This window comes from Carassius gibelio, chromosome B12, assembly GCF_023724105.1.
Source record: "Carassius gibelio isolate Cgi1373 ecotype wild population from Czech Republic chromosome B12, carGib1.2-hapl.c, whole genome shotgun sequence".
In the NCBI taxonomy this organism is placed as follows: Eukaryota; Metazoa; Chordata; class Actinopteri; order Cypriniformes; family Cyprinidae; genus Carassius; species Carassius gibelio.
The window spans coordinates 22870185-22898043 of NC_068407.1; the positions used below are offsets into that span (position 1 = coordinate 22870185).

At 37.0% G+C, this 27859-nt stretch overlaps 1 protein-coding gene across 2 annotated transcripts in view; it reads right to left on the reverse strand.

Annotated features, from left to right (window-relative positions):
* The window catches only part of lrp2b (low density lipoprotein receptor-related protein 2b), a 105373-nt gene that overhangs the window by 10856 nt on the left and 66658 nt on the right, over window positions 1-27859 (reverse strand). For both annotated transcript variants that reach the window (XM_052570463.1, XM_052570462.1), the window contains exons 47-66: window positions 27652-27783; window positions 27363-27564; window positions 26961-27256; window positions 25661-26177; window positions 25413-25565; window positions 25161-25331; window positions 24625-24848; window positions 8142-8319; window positions 7567-7763; window positions 7164-7409; window positions 6950-7078; window positions 6236-6355; window positions 6038-6154; window positions 5459-5575; window positions 5231-5368; window positions 4937-5059; window positions 4035-4163; window positions 3780-3911; window positions 774-899; window positions 554-697 (exon numbers count right to left, since the gene is read on the reverse strand). In XM_052570463.1, the coding sequence (XP_052426423.1) occupies window positions 554-697; window positions 774-899; window positions 3780-3911; window positions 4035-4163; window positions 4937-5059; window positions 5231-5368; window positions 5459-5575; window positions 6038-6154; window positions 6236-6355; window positions 6950-7078; window positions 7164-7409; window positions 7567-7763; window positions 8142-8319; window positions 24625-24848; window positions 25161-25331; window positions 25413-25565; window positions 25661-26177; window positions 26961-27256; window positions 27363-27564; window positions 27652-27783 (3591 nt within the window). The remainder of the gene's footprint in view (window positions 1-553; window positions 698-773; window positions 900-3779; window positions 3912-4034; window positions 4164-4936; window positions 5060-5230; window positions 5369-5458; window positions 5576-6037; window positions 6155-6235; window positions 6356-6949; window positions 7079-7163; window positions 7410-7566; window positions 7764-8141; window positions 8320-24624; window positions 24849-25160; window positions 25332-25412; window positions 25566-25660; window positions 26178-26960; window positions 27257-27362; window positions 27565-27651; window positions 27784-27859) is intronic.

Below are 27859 nucleotides of genomic sequence, written 5' to 3' on the forward strand. Positions count from 1 at the left end.
AAAGAGAGGTGACAAATCACACCAAACACATTAAACACAAATAATGCAATACTGTAATTCAAATAACTCAAATTTCATTTGGATCAAATGTTATGTGCATCTTGTTTAGTATATATATATATATATATATATATATATATATATATATATATATATATTTATATATATATATATATATATATATATATATATATATATATAAAATTATGAATTAAAACGTAAAAAAAAAAAAAAAACGTTTCCATTCCAGCCACAAAGGGAAGAAATTGTTTTTAGGTAATTCAGGACAAAAAAAAAAAAGTTGAAATTATTAAATTATTAAACATATTACAAAAATTATTAAACATATTACATTAATCAATAATTATTATATATAATGTCATAATTAAGACATAAAAAAATCTATTATTTCATCAAAAGTTTAACTGTTTGTCTCATAATTAGGATTTACCAAAGGATGTTTTTTTCCTTATTTGGAAATGGGCTTCCATAATACAGAGTAAAGAAGTAATTACATTTTTGAGGGGCTGAGGCCCTAGAATTGAGTACATACTAAGTCCAGTGTTGTTGTGGTCCCAATCATAGTCCAGTGCCACAATGCGCTCCTCTTCCTCTAAAAAGTCATGATACTCCTCTGTCTGGAGATTGTAGCGTCGGATGCGAATGTTCTCTGGCAGCAGGAGCAGTGGTCCAGGACCTAAGAAAGAAGAGCTTTAGGATGCTACAAATGCTCAGAAATTATTTTCTGTGGTTCCTTACAATTTCTATCATACCTTCAGCCTCACACTGATTGCCTGTGCCCACTTTCCTGTAGCCTAGTGCACAATCACAGTCATAGCTTCCTTTGGTGTTCTTGCAGGCCTGCGGGCATGTGCCATACTCGAAACACTCATCTATGTCTGCAGGGTGAAAGAGACAGGCATAAAAAAACAGCGTGGGATAAGGCAGATGTACCGAAATAAACAGGTGAAACTTTCTGTTTAATAATTAGTTGATTTTGAAAAATAATAATACTAATAAATATAGCTGCAAGCAGCAATAACGGGGCCAAGCACTACAGAAACAAGCTTCAGACGAACAGCAGGAATGAGTAATTAAAACCGTTTTAAGATTATTTTAGGCAAAATGGCTTGAAAACAATAAACACAACAGCTAGTAATAGGATTTATTGGCTTATCACGTGTGACCAATAGGTGGTGCTGTTACCAAATTAGTGTGAAATGGTCAGTGTGAGGTGACCATTGCACATAAAAAGTTTGGCGTCAGTATGTCAAAGCTTTGAAGATATATAGCCTTAGAGTCATTTTGACAAATTAATGATTGGTTTATTACTCTTGACCAATAGGTGGCGTTGTTACAAAATTGATGTGGCATGGTCAGTGTAAGGTGACGATGACACATACAATGTTTGGTGCAAAAAGTCAAAGCTTTGCTAAGATACAGCCTCAAAAGCATTTTGGCATCCTTCCAGCAAATTCGTTGATGAGCTAAATGAAAACCATTTCATATATCGACACAAAATCCAAAAATTTTAGTTGGCTCAGTCTAAAGATGATGTGATTTGATTTTGATGAAAAAAGGACAAACGGTCTAGGAGGAGTTGGAAAAAGTAGGTTTTGACTGAAAATCAAGATGGCGGACAGAAGCGGAAAGGAAAACTTGGTATCTATGTTCTCGGCTTGATCCAAGGAATCTATTAAGACCAGCTGCATTTCAATAGCCAGATTTATTCAAAAGTTATTAGCCTTTTTGGAAATTTTGTTATAACTTTTGACCAGTAGGTGATGCTGTTTCGAAATATTTTGAGTACCTTCAGGGGATGGTGTTGTTCGCACATTCTGAGTTTCGTAATATTACACCAATGTATTTGTTTAGTATAGCATTTTATTTCACAAAACTTCATTGAAGTCAATGGGAATTTCATGTTTTGTTCTATTATAGCGCCACCAAGAGGCTCAGTCCCACATTTTTGTCCTCAGAGTGTCCTCAGAGTGAGCCCATACATATGTGTGACAATTTGGGTGAAAATATCTCAATTCACTTCAGAGTTATAGACATTTATATGAAAAAAACACGTAAAAAATGACTGACACATGACTTTGATTGGATGTTACTACCACTTACTATCAATATTTTCGCATTTGAGCATTAACAGATTGCTATCGACCTATGTTTTCGAACTTCTGACGGTGGTTTCGTCTCGATCGGACAAGCTGTTTCGAAGATATAGCCAAATGGTTTTTAAGCGCTAAATCCCAACGCTACACAAACCATAAGGCAAAACCTAGCATGTTTGGTATCGTAGGACTCAGTAAGGTTTCAGGAGGCTAATTCGATGAGTCTCGTGAAAATAAGTTGACCACATCCAAAGTTATAAGCATTTTAAAAAAGAAATTCACCACTAGGTGGTGCTGTTTTGAAACTTCTCACGCTACTTCAGGACATTGTGCTGATGACTCATACCATTTTTCGTAACAATCCGTTGATGCGTTCTTTAAATACAGCATTTTAATACAAAATTCAAAATGGCTGACAGTCAAAATTACTGAAATGGTAAAATTGGATATTAGTCTCGGCATGTTGCCCTGAATCTAACTAGACCAATATTATGATTTTTGGACAAACAGTTCAGAAGTTATAAGCAAAAATAGCAATTTTTTACATCTCCGGACCAGTAGGTGGCGCTGCGCTGAAACACAGCATGTAGCCTTGGTTCATGCTTGTTATGACATGTACCAAGTTTGGTCTGAATACGATAAATCGTTGCAGAGATACAGCCTTACGACTGTTTTTGCAAGCTCTACTTAAAATTTGTTCGAGTGTTTATTGAAAACGGTTTGACGAATCATTTTTAATTCCATAACTTTTGGTCAGCACTGCCTGAAGATGATCTCGTTCAATTTTCATGTAAATCGTACAAACTGTCTAGGACGAGTTCGAAAAAGTATGTTTTTCAAAAAATTCAAAATGGCGGCCATATTTCTATGACTGGTTTCTATGGGCTGGTTTCGTCTGGTCAGAGGAGAACTGGCCCCCCAACTGAGCCTGGTTTCTCCCAAGGTTTTTTTCTCCATTCTGTCACCGATGGAGTTTCGGTTCCTTGCCGCTGTCGCCTCTGGCTTGCTTAGTTGGGGTCACTTCATCTACAGCGATATCATTGACTTGATTGCAAATAAAAACAGACACTATTTAAACTGAACAGAGATGACATAACTGAATTCAATGATGAACTGCCTTTAACTATCATTTTGCATTATTGAGACACTGTTTTCCAAATGAATGTTGTTCAGTGCTTTGACGCAATGTATTTTGTTTAAAGCACTATATAAATAAAGGTGATTGATTGATTGATATGACGGAAAATGACTTCATAGGGTGCAATCGAATCGCCATGAGCTGAGGAATCAGAGGAAAAAAATAATTTTGTTGATTTGCCTTACGGTTAAAAAGTTATTAACAAAATATAAGTGAAATTTTGGACAGTTGGTGGTGCTTCAGGGACTGACTTAGACACACCAAAATTGGTGTACTTAATGTTGGCACTGTCCTCTCTGTCAGAATGTCAAACCATTACAACTTTCCCGCAATCGGTTCTATGGGCTGCCATAGACTCCTTGTCGGAAGAAGGAAGAATAATAAGAAGAAGAACGGGAACAAATACAATAGGTGCCTACGCACCTTTGGTGCTTGGCCCCTAATAATAAATTAGGCTAGCAGCAAAAGCTTTTTCCACTCTGAAGAGAAAGAGAAAGGTACTTTATATGTCTGTTTGTGTCTACCATTGCAGCGGAACGTGTTATCTGGATCCACAGCATAGCCGGGTTTACAAGAGCAGATGAAGCCAGTGCCGTTCAGGTTTGTACACTCGTGCTGACATAATTTCTCATCACAGTTGCGGTCGTGGCCAAAATCTGAAAAGAGTCACTCATCAAGTACCTCACAGGCAAAATCTAAGGCAGCTCTCACAATAATCAATTATAACCTAGTACAAGGATAACTAAATATATCATATTTGGTAATATTGGTTAACTTACTGCAGCCCAGCTCATCTGTAAGGTCTCCACAGTTGTCGTTGTGGTCACACACATAAGACAGTGCCACACAGTGGCCATTAGTGCATTTAAACTCATTGGGTGTACAGGGGGCGAGAGTGGTTTCCTGACCTGATTTAAAAAAAACACAATTAATTTGGTCTTCATTAACTATAACAACAGTATATATTACACTATATACATAATACAGTATACAACCACACTGCAAATTAATTAGTAGCCTTAAGTTTTTTTTTTTTTTTAAGTAAAATAAATATTTACTTAAACATAAATTACATCTACTTAACATCTTACCTTATTGCCAAATTTACTTTTATTTTTGTGTTTTAAACACTAATCTTACAAACTTTATCGAGGTTCAAAAGTTTGGGGTCGTAAGATAAATAAATAAATAAATAAATAAATAAATAATAATAAAAAGTGCCAGTAAAGGACATTTATAAAGTTACAAAATCTATTTCAAATCAAATCTGTTCTTTATAACATTTGTGTGTTTGTTTGACCAAAGAAATTATGAAAAAAAAAAAAAAAAAAAAAAAAATACACTTCAAAAATGTTACTTTATTAGTGCTAAGCAGCCAACAAGTATTCAGCATCAAGGGAAATCCTTCAATACTTTTCATCTTAGAATGCAACTCTTGTTTATATAAAGTTGATTTTTTTTTTTCCTCAAATATATTATTAAATTTTCGAATATACTTTTATATAACATTAAATAAGGATTGCGTCTAAAATAAATAATATACTCTTTTAGTATTTTACACCTTGGAGAGCATATGACACTTAAAAAATTCTTGCCAACCAAAAGCTTTTGAAGTAGTATATTATAGTAAATTCAGAGTTTCATTTTAATTGTTGTGAAAAGATTTGTGTGAATCTCTTACAGTTGTCCTTCTTTTCGTCACTGCCATCCCCACAGTCATCTTTTTGGTTACACATGAGACCACTATAAATGCAGTAGCCATTGTCACAGCGGAATTTGGCTGGCATTTCACATGTAATGTTCCCTGATCACAGAACAATTTTTACACTGTTAACAATTTCCTGCTGAAAAGACCAACTTGGAATTTGAATTTCCAGATTTAGATTTAGAATTAATAACTCACCTAACAGAGGCATGTATTATAATTGTAATGGTTAAAATTATCTACAAAAATAATTTTCTCATAATGTCTTACAGCAGAGGCTGAGTTGCTCATCTGAGCGGTCTCCACAGTCGTTGAAGCCATCACATACCCACTGCTGGTTCACACACAGCTTGTTGTTACACTGGTACTGGTTTGATGGACACCAGTGTCCTCCAGGATAGCGAGTTGCTGTTGGGAAAATAAAAGGTTCAAAATAATATCAAGATTTTCAATATATGCAATAAGAAGATTTTAAACATCCATATATTTCACACTCACGGCAGGTGGACTCATCAGAGTAGTCCAGGCAGTCAGCAAAACCATCACATTTAAGAACTTCTGGGATGCAGTGTCCAGATGTACACTGGAATGTTCCAGGACGACAGGTCCGCAGCTCTGCACACAAAATAAAATACTTGGTCAGTCCAAAAATTATCTAAAAAAGGGGGAATCCTTGTACTCTATTTTTGCATTTTTATTGCTTCATCTGTATACATGTAAGTATACTGTAGTAAACAGTAGCATATAGTATGTGTTGCCATATGTCATGTATTTCTGAGTAAAACACTATATTCCAATAAATAAATAAATACAAATGTCAGGAGTGACTTGACGTCTATTAATATGTGCATGCATTTAATGGACCCTTTATTTTAGAGTGAATTACAAAAGAAGAGAAAGAAATTCAAAGATTCAACAATATTTGTAATACACAATATCAGGTTTATTAGATATCTAGATTAGTGAGAAAGCTAAGAGAACAGTAGAAATGCATTGCTTATTCAGTGACCAGAAGATGTTTAGGGAAAGAAGGAAAGAATGGGTGAGTGAATGGGTTTTATATTGAATTCAACTTACCACAGTCTCGCTCATCAGAATTGTCCCCACAATCATTGTCATGGTCACAAACCCAAGATCCTTGAATGCACTGCTGGTTGTCACAGCGATACTCACTCTCAGAGCAAGGTCTTGGTTCTGCGAGCACATACATGAAAACTCTTGAGCTCCATACAGTACATGCGTAAGAGGTAATGTATGGCTCAACGCATTACTCACCACAGTTTCTCTCATCTGATCCATCTACACAGTCATTGTTCCCATCACAGCGCCAGCGAATGGGTACACATCGGTGATTATCACAGCGGAAATCTCCCAGAGGATCACAGGTCAACTCATCTGCATGCAGCAAAATGGGGAGGTAGATTCTTTATTTATTTTATAAATGTTCAAAGTAAATTAAATTATCCCTTTTGATTGATTATATAAAAAGGATTATGTGTTTTTTGTTGAATCTTGACAAAGGAGGCTCACATATTAGCTTGCTTGTTAAATTTTTACTCAGCTATTTATGATCTTATGCAAACAAAATGCTTACAAAACAAAAATTGTATTTTATTTTTTTAAATAGATGAGTTAGTGAAGATAGTAAAAAGCTGGCAAAGAGTGTCCTACATGAAGAGAACTCATTAAATACTGTTTAAAATCATCCCAATATGCACCTCATGTTGTTTAGTGTGCAGAGCTGGAATCGAGACAAAGAATAGTGACGTTGAAGATGCTACAATATGTAGTAATAATATAGAATATATACAGTAGTAATAATATAGAATGAGCAGGTGCATCCAAACGTGTACTGATTGTCATTATAGTCTATATTTGCCATTATGCTGCCTTTGTTCTGTTACTGGAGAACTGTTTTGAAGCTTGAAGCTTTTTTGTTTATGTTGTGAGTCAACCTTTGAATATTTTAAATCATTATATGGGACTTACGGCAGCTCTGCTCATCACTGTTGTCTAGACAGTCATTGGTGCCATCACACACAGCCCACAGAGGTATACAACGATAGTTTGTATAGCAGGAGAACTCAGTGTCTGCATCACACTTATGATCAGGACCCACTACGTAAAAAGACAAATATCAAAGGTCAGTTAACTCCAAGCTGTTAATGAATGGAACACTTTCCCAAAGGGACATGACACTCACTGCACTCATCATATGGCTCATCTGATTGGTCTCCGCAGTCGTTCTGCGCATCACACACATAGCTTGGTGGTATGCAGAGTCCGTTTTTGCATTGAAACTGTCCAGGTTTGCAGGTTTTCTCAGCACAGCTGTCAGCTTCCTCATCGCTGCCATCTGCACAATCCTGCACGCCATCGCAGTGCCAAGATATTGGGATACAGTGCTTATTTTTACACTGGAATTGGTTCTCAGAGCAACGATGGTCACCTGGGTACGAATGCCATGTAACTATTAATTTAAAAATTTAGCATCAGGACCCAATCTATGCAGTGTAGTTACCGGATTAAGTAACTAACAGTTGATAGCAACTTTTTAAAATGTTCTTGTTACTGTCATTATAACAATGCATAAAAGTGTTGCATACTGCAGAGTGCAGCATCTTCATCAGATCCATCTGGACAATCATTATGGCCATCACACAGGAAAAACGGGTAGGTGCAGTTCCCATCCTGGCACTGGAAGCGTCCTATTGGGCAGTAACGTGGAGAACATGTCTGAGGCTCATCGGAGCCATCCCCACAGTCTGACTGACCATCACACTTCCACCATATGGGAATGCACCTGGAGACATTTATATTAAATTTACATTTAGTCATTTAGCAAATGATTTTATCCAAAGTGACTTACAAATGAGGACAATGGAAGCAATCAAAAACAACAAGAGAGCAATGATATATAAGAGCTATAACAAGTATCAGTTAGCTTAAACGCAGTACACGTAGCAAGGGCTTTTAAATACTGTAATAAAGAAACAAAAAACAGATATAATAGAAAAAGAATAGAGCAAGCTAGTGAAAATAGAATACAAAAAGACTGCAAATGTATTAAAGGTTAAAGGTTTTTAGTTTTTTTTTAAAGAATAGTAAATATGAAAAGACAACAGAAGAAAAGTAAGAGTGGAAGCTCATTAAAATATAATTATAAAATGGATTCACTTACTTCTCATTATCTCCACAGCGGAACTGAGTGCTGGAGCAGTCGGCCACACACTGTATCTTAAAGCCAATTGCCAGACCAATGAAGTGATCTGGACACTCACATCTGGCTGTCGTCCCACCCGGGCCAATCAGACACAGGTGACTACAGGTCAGGTAATGGTCATTGCAGGGATTGTTACCTAGGAAAATGTTAATAAAACATTCAAACAAAGATCATACAAGTTAAAAGTACAAGTTAATGGGGAAATGAATGATGTATAGTCTTAATATATAGTTTTTTATGCATTTAGCAGAGACTTTTATACAAAGCTACTGACAGCGCATTCAGGCTAACATTTTTTACCTAGCGTGTTCCCTGGGAATCGAACCCACAATCTTGCACTACACAGGAGAGCCACTCGAGCAACAGGAACAGTTAAATATATACTTAAATTATGCAGCCAAGCGATGATATCACAGATCATTATCTATTCTTGTGTAAACTTCATATAGCTAAAACTGTCAATTCTACTCCTTGTTACAAGCATGGTAGAACCATCGTATACACCGTGGTATAATGAGCACACTCGTACCCTAAAGAGAGCAGCCCAGAAAATGGAGTGCAGCTGGAGGAAAACAACACTAAAGGTATTTCGTAAGTACCCTATCCTACAGAAAAGCGTTAAAAACTGCTAGATCTGATATCTTCTCTTCTCTTTAGAAGAAAACAAACATTACCCCAGGTATTTATTCAATACAGTGGTTAAATTAATGAAAAATAAAGCATCAACAGGTGTTAACATTTCCCAACATCACAGCTGTAATGACTTTATGAACTACTTTACTTCCAAGTTCGATACTATTAGAGATAAAATCACAGACGTCAGCTACAGTATCACATCAGATAGCGAGCTATAGATCCCCTGAGGAACAGATCCACTCATTCTCTTTAGGACACAAATAATTGTATAAACTTGTTAAATCATCTAAACCAACAACATGTATGTTAGACCCTATTCCATCTAAGCTCTAGTAAGTCTTCCTGAAGTCACAGATCCTCTTCTGACTAATATTAATTTGTCATTGTCATTAGGATATGTCCCCAAAACCTTCAAACTGGCCTAAGCCTCTCATCAAACTAGACTCCAAATGTACCAATTAATTACAGACTGATCTCGAATCTTCCTTTTCTGTCCAAGTTACTAGAAAATGTGCAATCCTCACAATTATATTCCTTCTCAGAGAAAAATGGTATCTGTGAAGATTTCCGATCAGGATTTAGACCGTATCATGATACTGAGACTGCTCTCCTTAGAATTACAAATTACCTTAGAATTACCTTATTTACACGCGCTGTTGCTCTGTGGACAACTCTTCAGTTGCCCCACTGCACACCTCAGACCACTTCCTCATTACTGCTAACCTAGCACTTACTCCTGAAGCAGCACACACTCCAATGCAGGTCACCTTTCGACTGAACCTACGCTCATTCTCTCCATCTCACTTATCTTCTGTGGTTTCATCCTCACTTCCTGCACTCTCACTTTTCAGCTCTGGACACAAGTGCTAAGGACACTCTTTGCTCCACTTTAAACTCTTGCTTGGACAACTTTTGCCCACTGTCGTCTAGACCAGCACGCACCACCTCATCTGCCCAACCACATTGCTACAATGACCCAGTCCTGCAGATTTGCCCTATACAAAATCAGGAAGATTAGACCCTTCCTATCAGAACAAGCCACCCAACTTCTTGTCCAAGCTCTTGTCCTCTCCAGACTGGACTATTGTAATGCTCTCCTGCTGGGCCTTCCTGCATGTACTATCAAGCCTCTGCAATTGATCCAGAATGCAGCAGTGAGGGTTGCCTTCAATGAGACAAAAAAAGCTCACATTACTCCTCTCCTCATCAGGTTACACTGGCTACCAGTAGCCGATCGCATCAAATTCAAGGTACTAAGGCCTACAAGACAACCATTGGCATGGCACCAACATACCTAAACTCACTGGTTAAATCTCATGTGCCCTCCAGAAGTTAACGCTCAGCAAGTAAATGACGCCTTGTGGTGCCATCCCAAAAAAGTTATAAAAAAAAAAACAAAAAAAAAAAAAAAAACAACCTGGCTATGCATTCTGTACTAGACTAACTGAGACTCGTCATGGCACTTGTATATTGTTGTTGTTCTCTTGTTGACCTGACTGCTTCTATTTTTCTCATTTGTAAGTTGCTTTGGATAAAAACATCTGCTAAATGATTAAATGAAAATGTAAATGACCTGCTCTTATCATCTGATTGTGGTGGTATCTTTCTATTAGTGCTACGTGATCTTAATGATGTGTTTGACACTATTGATCACAAAATTCTCTTGAATAGACTAGACAACTTTGCTGGCATTAATGGAAGTGCATTAGCATGGTTCAAATTGTACTTATCTGACCAGGGAACTACACTAACCTTTTCCACTGGTGGAACTTGCACGACTAACTTTTTCAGTTACTGGCGCAAAACATGATTTGGTCACACTACTTTTTTATAGTAAGCCGCTCTGGATAATAATGAAACTGTATTGCATACAGATGTGCTTTTTATTTTACTTGCCATCTTTTAAACCACATTCCTTTCTTCGGTTTTATTTCTTACAGTACATACAGTGCATTGCTCTGTCTTGGTACCTTAACCCAGGGCCGTAGCTGGGGTTAGAGGGGCCCTAGTGCAGGTTGTACAATGGGAAATTGTCTAATATTTACTGTATGTTCGTTCTATTTATTTATTTGTGCTATTTACACAAATGTTTACTTTTTTTTTTTTTTGTAGGTGTCCAGAAACTAATTTAAAATATTACTGCATAGTCTTCAATGTAAAATAAAATACACAGTCAAACCAAAATGTATGCAGACACCTTCAACATTTCTCACATTATCACAGTTTATTTGCTATAGTTTAGAAATTGGTAATAAAATATGACAAGAACTCAAGAGTTAAACAAATTCCTCTTGATAATGTCAGATAACTTTGATAGAAAGTTATCGATCAAATGGAATGGAATGGAATCAACCAAAACTTCAGACAACTGTCAGTATGACAATATTTACACAACTATGCATACTTTGTTGAACAATTACCAAGCAAGGAATGCTTAATTTTGTTCAGTCTGTGGTGTGAAAAGGTTGAATTAGCAATTAAATATTGAGATATTGTGGACTCCAATAGGTATCTTGGGTTCCAGGTAAACAATAAATTGGACTGTACAGACACGGTTAGTGCCCTTTATAAGAAGGGCCAGAAGAGACTGTTCCTGCTCAAGAGACTTAGGTCCTTTGGAATACAGGGTTCACTCCTAAGGACCTTTTATGAATCAGTGGTGGCGTCAGCCATCTTTTTTGGTGTGGTATGCTGGAGTAGCAGCATTACAGCGGCAGACAGGAAGAGGCTAAACAGGCTGATTAGAAGGGCTGGTTCTGTCCTGGGTTGCTCACTTGAGCCAGTGGAGGTGGTGGGAGAAAGGAGGGTGAGAGCTAAGCTCTCATCCATGCTGAAGAACTCGTCCCACCCACTTCATGGGACACTAACATCACTGAGCAGCTCCTTCAGTGACAGACTGATACACCCACGCTGTGCGAAGGAGAGATTAAGGAGATCCTTTCTTCCTGCGGCCGTGAGACTTTATAATCAGCACGGTTAAGTACTAAACAGAAACCACAACTCAGAGATGGAAAGAATGCCATCTATGCATATTCACTTGCACTGTTTTTATATTTGGTACATTTTTTATTTTTTGTATTGTATTATTTATTGAATGCGACTCATTTATTGATTATTTCATGCTATCCACTTTCTGCTGTAAATGTTGAAATTTCTCTCCTGTGAGACAAATAAAGGTTGATCTAATCTAAAGAAAGAAACACTTAAGCAAAAAATGGTCAGGTCCCTAATTTATTATTTTTTTATATTTTTATCAATTTCACTGGTATTCTACAGTATGAAGAATTTTTGGGAATATTATTTCACAGTTCGCTGTATTTTGCTATACTCACTTACATAAATTAACTAGTGTCCTGCCCTCACTAGTAAAAAAAAAATATATATATTTGGGGTGGTGTTAGCGCAGTGGATAAGACCCACGTCTGTGGTGTGGGAGACCTGGGTTCGAATCCACTGTGAGACACCAATGTGTCCTTGAGCAATACACTTAACCCCATAGTTGCTCCAGAGGCGTGCGACCTCTGACATACTTAGCAATTGTAAGTCGCTTTGGATAAAAGCGTCAGCTAAATGAATAAAAAAAAAAAAAAAAAAAAAAAAAAAAAAAAAAAAAAAATATATAATAAATTAATTTGATTGTGGATAAATTCTTGTTAAAACTACAAAGTAATTCAGTCAAGAGCAGTGAGTGATTTACTTTCATTTTCATGCATTAAAGACACTGACAGCAGAGCTAGTAAATTAGGCGTGGTCACTTTAAGAGAAAATGCATCCATTATAGTGTAACGGTGGCACGCCCTAGTGACCTTTTGGAAACAGTATCTATTTGGTAGTTCGGGCGCCAGACAGGACTTTGGCCTGTCACCAAATAAATTCCAAAATGCCATGATAACCCAGGGAGATTTTAAAACCCGCAGTTACACAAAATTAGATGAATTGCTTATACGTTTACTTAATAGAAGACAAAACAACAACTTGCAGTTCGAAAGAATTCATTGATATAGATTTTTCCCTTCTTCATACACAATTCTGGACACAAATACCCCATATAATCAGGAGGAAAGGAACAAAAACAAAACGAACAACAATAATAATAATAATAATAATAATAATAATAATAATAATAATAATAATAAAAACAACAATTGTAAACGACAAGGTTTTCATACAGGCATAATTAAATGAACTTAGACAAAGTAAACAAGGTCAGCAGATCAGAGGCTTTCTCCTCCAAACAAAGACACTCATCAGCGGTCCAGAGAGAAAAAAAAAACAAACAAAAAAAACACAGGATTAGTATATATTTTTTCTCTTGAGCAACCAAAGTCATAGATATACTGAAAGGGAAATTAAATGAAAGTCAGTAATATAAATCGGTCACTCAAAGCGACTCGCGAATGTGTGGATGAAGTGCGTGCGATGAAGTGCGTTAGTGTGTGAGTGTGTGTGTGCAATATCGCTGACCATTTCTAGCAGGGAAAAGATCCTTGGGAGGCAGTGTTTTCTCCGGATTCGCAAAACCCAACGGAATGACGATCTTGTGAGTTCCTTCAGCAGTTCGTTACACTCTCTCTCTGCAGCCTGGTGAATCTTTATTTCCGCACTCACCCTGACCTACAGCGTGCGTCTCACTCCCGCCGATCCACTCCTCAGTTATGACTCGCGTCCATTGTTTGATTTGCTCACCTGCCACTTGGCGTTCGCGTTTACCATTTCCCCCTTTTTCCCAAGCGATTTTTCCTTTTTATAATTTTGTCTTAATTGTTCCACATCCCGATATGGGCACGGAAGGGGCGGATTGTCTTTACATCGCCACAATAGTGATACTCATCCGATTTCTTTCCAACTCTTTACTTTCACTTAAGACATAACCACAGACTATTCGAACACACTTTCCAAGACTTTTCAATTTTAAAATATTTAGTATGTATTTGCATCATATGCATATGCTCAGAGCACGTTATAAAACGTATTTTTAAAATACACATTTCTGATTTTAAAAAATGTTCATAGTTAATCATAGCATATTGCCTAAAACAGTGGTTCCCAACCTTTTTCAACTCGCGGCCCACACAACCACACACATATGTTTGTGGGGCCCACTTAAAAAAAAAAATTAACTGACCCCGCTATTGTTGGGTTAATAACTTAGTACTCAGAAGCTAGATTGTTAACTTAATTTATTGAATGAACTAGGGCTGTGCGATGTGGACAAAAAAAAAAAAAAAAAAACTATAGCAATTTTTTTATAAATTTTGTGATTGTGATACACACCAATATGCAATATGTCGTAGCCGCAGATCACAGGTTGAAAACCACTGGCCTAAAACATATGCTATGAATAAAAAATAATCAGTGACACATTTGCGACCTGAAAAAAGTTTGGGTCGCTATGTCATTTCAAAGGGCGAATATGCGACCATTTCAGGTGCAGTGTAGTTCCCTGGTGACTGCCATCAATTCATTGCATCAAATGAAGAGGCATCATATCGATCACAAGTGCAGGATGGAGTACCTCAAGGCTCAGTACTAGGGCCATTCATTTTCAAGCTTTACATGTTACCCTTGGTAGATATCATCAGGAAGCATTGTGTTAGCTTTCACTGTTATGCTGATGATACTCAGCTCTATATTTATTTGCGGCCCAGGGCAACATACCAATTTGAAAAAAAAAATTATCCATAGAGGTGATAATTATCGGACCTAAAACCTCTGCATGTAATAACATAGAACACTGTCTAAGACTTGATGGCTGCTCTGTCAATTCTCCGTCATTACTCAGGAACCTACGTGTGCTACTTGTAATAAATCTTTCCTTTAAAAGCCACATATGGAGCAAATTTTGTGCCAATATTCATTAAACAAATCCAGCATTTTGTAAAAAAACACAATCTGCTTTGCAAAGAAAAACTTGACTTTGAAAGAAACGCAAAGTGATTTGTAAATACAAAACTCTATTTGAAAGAAAACGCAGAGTTATGGGCAAATATATGTAGTGTGTGTTTCAATTGTGAGACTCATTTGTGGGGAATTGATTTTCTCACAAATGCATATTGCACACAGGCATATATTCTCACATGGATCAAAGCAGATTTTCTCACAAATGTAATTGAGCAACTGTCTTTTCCAAAAACAGCAGATGGTGCTATTGGTCAATTTACGATAGTCTCCTGAAACCCGAAAACACCTGTAAACCTTTTCAGGGACTACAGCAGGCCCACAAGAGTGGGGAACAGGTGAGTTTCTGTCTTACTATATAATTAACCATTTAGAGGTTTTCACAAAGCGACCCTACTACAGTTTCTAATCATTACATAATCCTTCTAAAATACTGGTAAATATTGGATTGACCAATATTGATTTTTTGACAGCCGGTATCTTGGAAAGCAGGGGAGCTGATAGCCAATATAAAGCCAATATAGTTAAATATATTATATATATATATATATATATATATATATATATATATATTAAATTTATACATTGAACAGATGCTTTTATCCAAAGTGACTTACAGTGCATTCATGCTATCAATTTTTATCTATCATATGTTCATATATATGTTTTTTAATAATATTTAAAAAAATGTGAAATTATTTGACAATGAATTTCAAATTTTTTAAAATAAACATACTTATACTTTAGATGAAAAGATGAAAGTATTTTTCACAGATAAATAAATATTTAATAGAAATATAATTAAAAAGGAAGTAAAAACTATAACCAACTAAGCACTCGGTATTCTGGGAAGTGTGTGTGCATTGGGAATCATGTTTTTCAAATAAAGCCAGCGTTACACTTCTTTTACATACAGCACACAGTGAAAATGACATGAAAATGATGCTGGGCAAATGCATAAAGCACAGCATAATTTGAAATCACGAGTTTAAAATGTAATGTATTTAATTCACACGGACCGACCGCCACACAGAGAACACACGATCAAGCTGGATAAAAATGTACACTTCCCAAGATCTCACAGCTGGATTCGACTAAGTTTGCAAGTTTGTGAAATTAAATGTTCATTAACCAATCAAAGATTTGTTTAAATTATATAAATAATTATCTGCTTAATACGGATGGCAATGTTTGCCTTTCTATTACTAATAATAAGAAAGCAATCGTTATAATACTTTTTATACAGATTAATTCCTTTGATTAACCCTTCTATCTGATGATTAGACAGACTTGTAACCATATGACAGAACTGTTAACAATGACAGCGAACTATAGGGAGAATGTTAGCTGTGTATGTTCAGGCACAGCCTTTAAGAAAAACTTATCGGCTAACAGTGTTAATTTTGGCAGGCATTTTTTATTTAGTCTTAGTCTCAGTCTTAGTTATTAATAATTAATGACCTCTTGGGTGATATTATTATATCTGATACTAAATTAAACTGTCTAAGCTTAAATTTTTGGTACACAATATTGACGCTATAAATTGAACTATTTTATCAACATATGTATATACTCTATATCCTATTATCCAACAGGGGATAAGAGGTATGGAGAATGGATCAGTTTTTATAGGGAAAGACTGCATAGTTAAATGTTTACCATGTCACTACTGATTTTTGAACTAATCAATCATGTTAACAGCTTTACAGCACTTACTGTGAATTTTAGTGACACTGTAGTAGGGTCGCTTTGTGAAAACATTTAAATGGCTAATTATATAGTGAGACAGAAACTCACCTGTTCCCCACTCATGTTGGTGTGCTGTATTCCCTGAAAAGGTAAACAGGTGTTTTGGGTCTCGGGAGACTAGCGTAAATTGACCAATAGTGCTATCTGCTGTTTTTGGTAAAGATAGTTGCTCAATTGCATTTGTGAGAAAATCTGCTTTGATCCATGTGAGAAATGACTTTTATGCATTTGTGAGAAAATAAATTCATACCTCTGCATTTTCTCTCAAATAGAGTTTTGTATTTGCAGATCACTTTGCGTTTGTTTGAAAGACAAGTTTTTCTTTGCAAAGCAGATTGTGTTTATTTACAAAATGCTGGATTTTATTTGATGAATATTGGCACAAAATTCGCTCCATAGCCACATGTATAAAACTGCATTTTTCCATCTAAAAAATATATCCAAATTATGACCTATGCTCTCACCTATTCAAGCGTTCATGACCTCAAGGTTAGATTATTGTAATGCTTTATTGGGTGGTTGTTCTGCATGCTCAATTAACAAACTCCAGCTAGTCCAAAATGCAGCAGCTAGAGTTCTTACTAGAACCAGGAAGTATGACCATATTTGCTCAGTTTAGAGTCCTGCACGGGTTCGGGTACCCGACGAGTGACCCGCAAATTTGGCTGAAACGGGTGAAAAATGTCATACGGGTGCGGGTCGGGTCGAACATAGGGGAAACACGGGTCTAAACCAAGGGGCAAGGAACTCGACCGGAAGTTGAAGTCGGGTGGGGGCTGCCATCTTTTAGCAGAACTTCACTTGCGTTAGCATTCCCATTGACTCCCATTCATTTTGGCGTCACTTTGACAGCGAATAACTTTACATCTGAGGCGTTTAAAGACTCTGTTTGTCCATTATTTATTTCTAAAGATACACGACAATGTATAAAGTGCTCCATTACCTTCTATGTTACATTATGGCCCCGTATAAACAGTTTTTGTAAAAAATAGGCTAACGATTGCGTCATAACCACTCGGCTCTCTGTCGCATTACCGTACAGACAGGTGGAGAAGCTCGCAGGCAATTAACTAAATATGGCGTACTGGCGTTACATTTTAAAATACTATACAAAATAATTCATCAGAATACTTACTCCTGCTCACTCACGACAAAGAACTCCCCGCTTAAGCTCGACGTCTCTGCAAGATTAACGATGGCAGTTTTCACGCACAGCCACTTAGAAGATTTACATCTGGCAGACAGGTTGCTGACGTCGTCAAGCTTCGTTTGAGTCTGTGCGTCAGAAACGGAAGTGCTAAAAAACGCTAAAACTGGGCTTCATTTAGCTCAATTGAGTTCCAATGGGGTCGCTGTGTCCATTTCTTTTACTGTCTATGGTCTAAACACGGGTTCAAAACAGTCACGTGCAAACGTAAAAATAGGCCTACGTTCGACTTAAAAAAGAATAATCACAACCGCGTGAACGGCTGCATGAGTCATTAGTTAACAGACGTAAAAGATCAGCCAGCTGTTGTTTTTTTCCGTTGTTTATGTTTTCTGTAAAAAAAAAAAAAATATATATATATATATATATATATATATATATATATATACAGGGTTCTAAATTAACACCCGCCAACCCGCCAAATGCGGGTTAAAATTCATTTTGGCGGGTGTTAATTAAAACTTACTAGCCAGTTTGGCTGGTGATGCATGACATGAGGTTCTGTTCTCGGTCATTTATTCCCCTGGCAGCACTTCCTACATTTCCCACGAACACTGTGCTGTAATGCTACGTGATGACGTTTCATATGCTCATTGGCTGCACGCAGTTTGCAGTGAAACCAGCGCGAAAAAACATGGAAATGAATAGCGTCCATCAGAAAACACAAGGAAGAAGAATGAATGGAGCCAGAGCAGGGAGCATAGACTGAAAGAGGAGGGAGTTAGCTATTAAAGAAAAAAAAATTAAGATTAAACTAAATGTGGCGGTGGTTGGGACAGATTTCTGGGGGCGAAAAGAGGAACGAGGCAGGGGATGAGGATATTACGGAGAGCCCCGCACGTCACCTGTAGGAGAAAAAAAATCAATCCGTGACGACGGTTTTGCAATCCGTCCCCTCAGTTTATAAACCGTACTCACAAATTCATAAACTGTTCCCTCGGTTTAACAAATTGTACCCACGGATTAACAAACCGTGCCCACGAATTCCCAATCCGTGCGCTCAGATTTTGTAAACCGTACCCTCGGTTTTTTTTAATCTGTACCCACAAATTCATAATCCGTGCGCACACTTTCACAATCCGTTCCCTCGGATTTGTATTTGTAAACTGACACGCATTTGTAGCTCCGCCCCCACCGGCAGATTCATTTCTGTTTATTAAACATTATTTTTCATAGTATCCAATGAGTCCACGATCAGCATTCACACAAATAGTCTTCTTTTTAGCGTTTATTTTAATAGTGATTATTATATTAATCACCAATAGGATAAGACACAGCCGCCTGTGTTTTATGACCAAAAAAAAAAAAAAAAAAACGCTAAAAAGAAAAAGAAAATAAGGGTAAAAAGCAATACAAAACAAATAATATGCCGGTTATGTTTTCATTCCTTTTCTCTCTAACTGAATGCAATGTTATTTTCGGCCTCATTATTTATTAAAAACATTAACAGTGAAACATGCATCTAACTCCGGCAGGTGGGGTGGATGGAGCTTAGTATAATAAAATCAGAAAAATAAGTCTTCATGCATGTTAAGAAAGAATTGTAGACAAGCATTTACAAAACTGTCAAAGTTTATTTAAAAATAAAGCAATTCATGAATTATTTTCTTGTAATCATTTATTTAGCCTACAAATTAAAATGATAAAAATAACTTTATTTTTATTTTTATCATTATTATATATTGTTATGCATAAGAATCTTTTATCCAAAACAATTTACAACAGGAACCGGAAAAATTTACTCCAGAGTTAGTCACAATGCCAGGTTTATTGTACAATAATAATCAGTTGCTATTATAAGATTATTCCTTTATTATTATTAAACCTATTCCACATAATAATAGTCAATAAAACTGTATGTTAACAGGAGCTTTCTGCATGAATCCGTGAGTACGGTTTACAGATCCGTGGGAACGTATTGCGAAAGTGTGCGCACGGATTATGAATTTGTGGGTACGGATTCAAAAACCGAGGGTACGGTTTACAAAAACTGAGCGCACGGATTGGAAATTCGTGGGCATAATTTGTTAAACCAAGTTAACAGTTTATGAATTCGTGAGTACGGTTTATAAACTGATGTTTTTCATGCCAACAATGTTAATAAAATGATCAAATGCATTTAGTGGCACTCATAATTTGTTATTTTTACCGGGGAAAAAAATGGCTAGTGGAAATTCTGATTGGCTGGTGATCAAAAAAGTTATTTTAGAACCCTGTATATATATATATATATATATATACATATATACAGAATCTGGATTAAAATGTGTTTGATTTAAGTCTATTTCAAAATTTGTGTCATAAAATTATATTGCGCATACAGCTCAACTAACGCGATCGTTATAAAGGTGTTTAAACAACAATACACTTCCACTTGCATGTATTTGACAATTGGAATATCAGATATTTCATTCCATAGCTAACACATTTGTGAATATGGGCCTAATCTATCCAGGGTTGTTTTTGTTTTTTTAATTGCATATGAAAATGACTTTGTGCAGCTCATTCACATGTGCGCTCTGGCGCAGATCCGCCTCTCGCGATGCTCAGCTGTGGATGATTTAAAAATGGGTGCGTTCGACTTGAAGCACAACCTCAGACGGTGGTATGATTCGCTCTTTTGTTCTTCTGTTTTCTTTCAGTATCAAAAATACAACAAATGAAAGCGTTTATCTGTATTTCCGACTGATGAGAACTATGCATAAACATTCATAAATCAGTCAATTTTGTATTTTATTATGAGATATTTTATTCTAATGTGATCAGTGATGATGGACCAAAGAGCACGTATTTTGACATTTGCAGTAAAAACGTGAAATATAAATTCTCAGAAAATGCATTTAATACCAATATATTGAAACGTCTGTTTATATACTCCATTAATAAAGGAGTCCAAACATTGGAAAAATATCAGTCCACTTGGTTTTATATTTAATATGAGGGAAATAGCCATGCATGCATGCGTGACACAAAAAATATTTAACTTTTAGGTAGCAAAATATTTGGAAAAAATATTTGCTTCTTATTTATTAAATATGAGCAATTGATTGATAAAACATTGATCAAAATTAAGATAAAATGTATAAAAAACGAATATCTTTTAAAAAGAGTTTTCCATAAATAACTTCTGTATGACCTGGCAATAAAAAAGTGGGTCTAATGTGATTGGCTTAACTGATTTGATTTCGGGTGTGGGTCGGGTGTCGGTTCTATTTTAAGCGGGTCGGGTCGGGTGCGTATTTTAATTAGTGCTGCTGTCGGAAAACGGGTCAGATGCGGTTTTAAGCACTGTGGGTACGGGCGGGTGCGGATTTACAAAATCGGACCCGTGCAGCTCTCTGGCTCAGTTCTGTCAACACCACACTGGCTCCTTATTAAACATTGTGTAGATTTGTATTTGAATGGTTTAGCACCTCAGTATTTGAACAAGCTTTTATTGCACTATAGTCCTCCACATCCTAAAACATCAAAATCAACTGCGGGCAGCATATCCTTTTACTATTTAGCGCCCAAACTCTGGAACAAACTACCACAGTTGTTTGGGAGGCAGACACACTCGGTCAGTTTAAATCTAGATTAAAGACCCATCTCTTTAACCTGGCTTACACATAGCACACTAACACATTTCTAATATTCAAATCCATTAAAGGATTTGGTAACACTTTCTATGAAGCCTGTATTTATAATACATTATGAAGGTTTTCTTAAGGCATTATAATGAATGCATAATGCATTATAAAAATAAAAATAAACTTATAATATGTTGTATCATCTCATGAATATTCATAAAAACAGTTTTAATATATTATAATGTGTACTTATTTGTTGTTATAGCTTTTAAGAGTATGATGGTTTATAACACAATGAACATGCTGCATCAACTTACAATGGATGATACTTTTCATAGTTATAATGTATTATAAGTCCCATATCTTGACATTTTTCTGATGCTACTTTACTTAAAGCGGTCAAAGTCCACTTATAAGTAGTAATAATAATATTAATTATAAAAATAAAATAAAAAAAGTTTTCTCTCAAACAGCCATAAGATCAGATATCAGATCAGATGAATGTGTAATATGACACATTTGCTTTAAACTATTTTAATTGTAATGTCAGTTTGATTATTTTGATGGTACCCTTTAGAGAGCTGTTGATAAGTAACTCTGCAACTACATGTCAACTAGCGGTCATTAGAATATTAGTATATCTGCTACTGTAAATATATGCTGACACTTTATTTTGATCGTCAAAGAACAGGTAAACTGACTATACTGTTAGTAAATCGGTTTATTCTACCATACTAGATTCTACCTTTATTGAGCATACTGATACTCTAATGAGAGTTATTTGGCATGTAGTTGCAAAGTCGCTTACAGTTGATTGATTAAGGGGACAATCAAAATAAAATGTAACCAGATAAAAAAATTGTTTTTTTCAGTTGGAGGATTCAGCTCACATCAATTAATTAACATTAGCTCCGCAGAAAAACTCAAATAACACTCATCATCTAACCACTCACAAGCTGTAGTAAGATACTGTGCAGATCTTAAACAATGTCAAGATATGATACAGTCCATTATACTGTACATTAAGTAGATTTAATATGGTGTTCATTGTGTGTTATAAATAATCATACTTTTAAACTTATAACCACAAATACGTAAGCATTATGATGTATTATAATTGCTGTTATGATTATTCATGAGTTGATACAACATATTATAAGGTTTTTTATAATGCATTATGCATTCATTATAATGCCTTAAGAATACCCTTATAATGTATTATAAATACGGGCTTCATAGAAAGTGTTACCAAGGATTTTTAGGCTGCATCAATTAGGAAAACCAGAACAGGGAACACTTCCCATAACACACACTAGAAGAATGAAATCTACGCTAACATAAGTCTGATTCTCTCTTATTCTGAGGACACCGTAGCCACCAGATCCGGTCTGTATCCAGATCAGATAGTCACTGCAGTCTCCCGGATTCAGTACGTATCCAGCCCAGATGGTGGATCAGCACCTAGAGAGGACCTCTACAGCCCTGAATGTCAGCGGAGACCAGGACAACTAGATGAGCCCCAGAGACAGATCCAGAGTAAAGATCTTTTCACCTAGATGGTCACCAGGAAACAGATGATTCTGCACAATGTGACTTTGCTGCAGCCTGGAATTGAACTGCTGGTTTCGTCTTGCCGTCGCCTCTGACTTGCTTAGTTAGGGACACTTAATTTCCAGTGGTATCATCGACTTGATTGCACAGATACTATTTAAACTGAACTAAGCTGGATGATGACATCACTGAATTCAATGACAAAATGCCTTTTTGCATTATTGGCACACTATTTTCCTATTTAATGCTGTTGAGTTGCTTTGACACAATCTGTATACAGGTCCTTTTCAAAAAATTAGCATATTGTTAAAAAGTTCATTATTTTCCATAATGTAATGATAAAAATTAAACTTTCATATATTTTAGATTCATTGCACACCAACTGAAATATTTCAGGTCTTTTATTGTTTTAATACTGATGATTTTGGCATACAGCTCATGAAAACCCAAAATACCTATCTAAAAAAATTAGCATATTTCATCCGGCCAATAAAAGAAAAGTGTTTTTAATACAAAAAAATTCAACCTTCAAATAATTATCTTCAGTTATGCACTCAATACTTGGTCGGGAATCCTTTTGCAGAAATGACTGCTTCAATGCGGCGTGGCATGGAGAAAATGGAGGCCCAGGATGCTTCGATAGCCGCCTTAAGCTCATCCAGAGTGTTGTGTCTTGCGTCTCTCAACTTTCTCTTCACAATATCCCACAGATTCTCTATGGGGTTCAGGTCAGGAGAGTTGGCAGGCCAATTGAGCACAGTAATTCCATGGTCAGTAAACCATTTTACCAGTGGTTTTGGCACTGTGAGCAGGTGCCAGGCTCGTGCTGAAAAATTAAATCTTCATCTCCATAAAGCTTTTCAGCAGATGGAAGCATGAAGTGCTCCAAAATCTCCTGATAACTAGCTGCATTGACCCTGCCCTTGATAAAACACAGTGGACCAACACCAGCAGCTGACATGGCACCCCAGACCATCACTGACTGTGGGTACTTGACACTGGACCTCAGGCATTTTGGCAATTCCTTCTCCCCAGTCTTCCTCCAGACTCTGGCACCTTGATTTCCGAATGACATGCAAAATTTGCTTTCATCCGAAAAAAGTACTTTGGACCACTGAGCAACAGTCCAGTGCTGCTTCTTTGTAGCCCATTTCCTGCACACGCCTGTGCACGGTGGCTCTGGATGTTTCTACTCCAGACTCAGTCCACTGCTTCGCAGGTCCCCCAAGGTCTGGAATCGGTCCTTCTCCACAATCTTCCTCAGAGTCTGGTCACCTCTTCTCATTGTGCAGCGTTTTTTTCCACAATTGTTCCTTCCCACAGACTTCCCACTGAGGTGCCTTGATACAGCACTCTGGGAACAGCCTATTCGTTCAGAAATTTCTTTCTGTGTCTTACCCTCTCGCTTGAGGGTGTCAATGATGGCCTTCTGGACAGCAGTCAGGTCGGCAGTCTTACCTATGATTGCGGTTTTGAGTAATGAACCAGGCTTGGAGTTTTTAAAAGCCTCAGGAATCTTTTGCAGGTGTTTAGAGTTAATTAGTTGATTCAGATGATTAGGTTAATAGCTCGTTTAGAGAACCTTTTCATGATATGCTAATTTTTTGAGAAAGGAATTTTGGGTTTTCATGAGCTGTATGCCAAAATCATCAGTATTAAAACAATAAAAGACCTGAAATATTTCAGTTGGTGTGCAATGAATCTAAAATATATGAAAGCTTAATTTTTATCATTACATTATGGAAAATAATGAACTTTTTCACAATATGCTAATGTTTTGAGAAGGACCTGTAGTTAAAAGCACTATATAAATAAATGTGACTTGACTTACTGCGTGGCTGTCTGTAAGGGTGGTAAACGTGGATGTCATTAGGGCGGTGTGTGTTGTTTCCCATTAAAATACGGTTAGCACCAGTGTATTTGTGGGCTCTCTCTATGGTGTGGGTGTTCCAGTCAGTCCAGTACACCAAATCCTCAAACAGGGTCAGAGCGAAAGCATGGGGCATGGAGCCTGTTATAGCCCTATGTCTGTTTTGTCCATCCATATCAGCATAACTGTTGGAAAATAGACATTATAAGTATAGATTCTATAGGTATATGGTGAATCAAATGTGTACAAATGTGTAAAATCACAGCTGTGCTTATATTTTTTTACTACAACAGTACTATTTATAAAATCAAAAATGAGTTTGCTCCTCTAACATTGATGATCACTATGGGAAATGCTGACATCAGATTGATACAAATGAAATGACTCCCATGCTGATTCATAATATTCATTATACTATATGTGTTATATAAAGCAGGGCTGTCTGTTACTGTCTGAAGATCAGATTTGGTTTGGATACAGTACACAACACAACTTACTCAAGGAAATTGAGGTGAGCATCAGCAAAAAATATCTTGTTGTTGGTGAAGTCGATGGTCAGGGCATGAGGCCACACTAGCTTGGTAGTGATGATAGCTGATGAGCTGGTTCCATCCATTCCAGCCCTGCCAATGAAAGCCATCCGTCCCCAGTCTGTCCAGTATAGCCATCTGACCAGAAATGGGGAAAGGGAAAGTTTGCACACATGGTTCAACTGAACAAATAAAATAAATGTGTTATCTTTAGCTCACCCATATTTAGGGTTAACAGCAACAGCCCGCGGATTGGTGAAGCAGTATGTAGAGTTGGCGTCAACACAACCTTTCAAAAGTTTTTTCCGATAACGTCCATCAAGCTCAGATACATGAATGGCTTCCATAGTCACATCTGCCCAGTATAGCTTTCTACAAGGAAAAATCCAACCATAGATTAACCCTGCCCATTTCTTTTTACAACATCCTCTAAGTAAATAAGTGAATGAAGTCCCTTATTAACCTACCGGCCCACCCAGTCCACAGCCAGGCCTTCTGCCCCGTCCAGGTCACTCTTCAATATGACCTCCCGTCCTGTCCCTTCTAAATACATCCTCTCAATGCACTGTGTGCCAATATCCATCCAGTATAAACGCTTCTCAGTAGTATCAAAGTCCAGAGCAACAACATTCGATAGGCCTTGCAGCACCACCGATGAGGATGATCCATCAACGGTCAGGTTACGGATGTAGTAACGGTTGCTGTAGAGGAGGTATGGTGCAATCCCACTGTTCTGCCGGCAGCTGCGTCCATCAGGCTCTCGTAGGTATCCCGGTGCACATTTGCAATAGAAGGAGCCCACAGCATTCTCGCACACCTGACTGCACACTCCCGGGTCCTCTTTGCATTCGTCTATATCCTCACAGGCCTTGTCGTCTGGCATGAGTTTGTAGCCATCCCTGCAGGAGCAGTAGTAACCCGTCTGGGTGTCTATGCAGTTCTGAGCACACTGGTGGATGGCTGGATTATTGCACTCATTTATGCCTGTGGAGGGACAGAAAGGCACATAATTCCCAGTTCATTAGTTCTATTGTAATTATTAATGTGCTTTTAATAAAAGAATTGTAATATTTTATTCATATAATTGTACACGTGTCTGCTATAATGACAGTATGAACCGAACTGAAAATACATGCAGATGGAACTATGTGTGGGTGGAGCCTAATTCATCAGTGTGTCAAAGCTAAAAAGTCTATTTTTAGTCAATTTCCAAACCACAAATATGTTTTGTACAATTAATAAATTAATTACTAATTTTAGCAAAAATAATTTATGTAATCTCTTGGAATTGGTCAATTTATTGTTCTATTTTCTATTTTTACTTTCTTCTATTTTAAATGCTGTTCTTGAGACTCAATTGATGACTGCTAAAAATTCAGCTTTTCCATCACAGGAATAAATCACAATGTTAAATATATACAAACATTTATAGCTATTTTAAAATGTAATAATTTCACTTTACTGTAGTTTTAATCAAATAAATGCTCTACATACAGAGTCATATTGTTGCCTTCTGGAAGGCAGTACAGATTTCTAATGTGTAGGTATAATCGTTTTAAAAAGTGTTTTATACCCATGTCAATTAAAATGTTAAATGATGAATGATAATGATAATTGTTGGATAATCAGTCAACACACAATTTTACATAATAAATAGAATTAATCATTAATCTTGAATACCTTATTCTTGCCTTGCCAAACATTGTATTTGTTATTTTGGGCACATTCCTAAAGTGAGCCTTTTTCTAAATACTGATGGTGTCTTACCACAGCCCTTCTCATCACTGTTGTCAGAGCAGTCCCTTTGATGGTTGCAGACCTTGTGGATGTCAATGCACTCCCCAGAATTGCACATGAATTTTCCAGGTGTACAGGTGGGTTCTGGACTCCTGCACAAGCCCTCGAGTTCATCAGTGCCATCCTGACAGTCTATATAACCATCACATAGATACACTGATGGAATACACACTCCATTCTGGCAGGTGAACTCTTGACTGGAGCAGGTGCGATATATGCAGCCAATCTCATCACTGCCATCCCCACAGTCATTCACACGGTCACAGCTGTGAAGGAGATTTAGATGCACAATACAGATTGTATAAAGATTTTGAGAAACATTTTATTTTATTTATTGTTTGCGTGAGATGCGGCTGGAGAGGAACAACTCACTGGAAGGGCACCAGAATGCAGCGGCCATTGGCACAAGCAAACTCATTCATGTGGCAGGTACGGTTGGGGCAGTTGTGCAGCTCATCTGCGGCATCTGTGCAGTCCTTCTCACCATCACACACATAACTCCATGGAATACAGCGTGGAGAGCCTGGGTACCAAGTGGGGCATGTGAAATCGCTGGGGTTACAAGTCCTTGATCCTGAAATACAAAATAATAGTCAGACTAGGTCTAATATCCATTGATTTGCTGGTTTCTACCATCTTGAAAATTAATGACAGGCCTCACCGCACTGCAGTTCCTGGGCCTCATCACTGTTGTCTCCACAGTCGTTGCTGCCGTCACATACCCACGCTGCCAAAATGCAGTGTCCATTCGCACAGCTAAACTGCTGAGGGTTACAAGTACGAACCTGATCCTCTGTGGAAAGAAACAAAGAGAGTATTAGATAGTGATTCCAGGATCTACTTCATACACAGATGAGGGATTTGACATG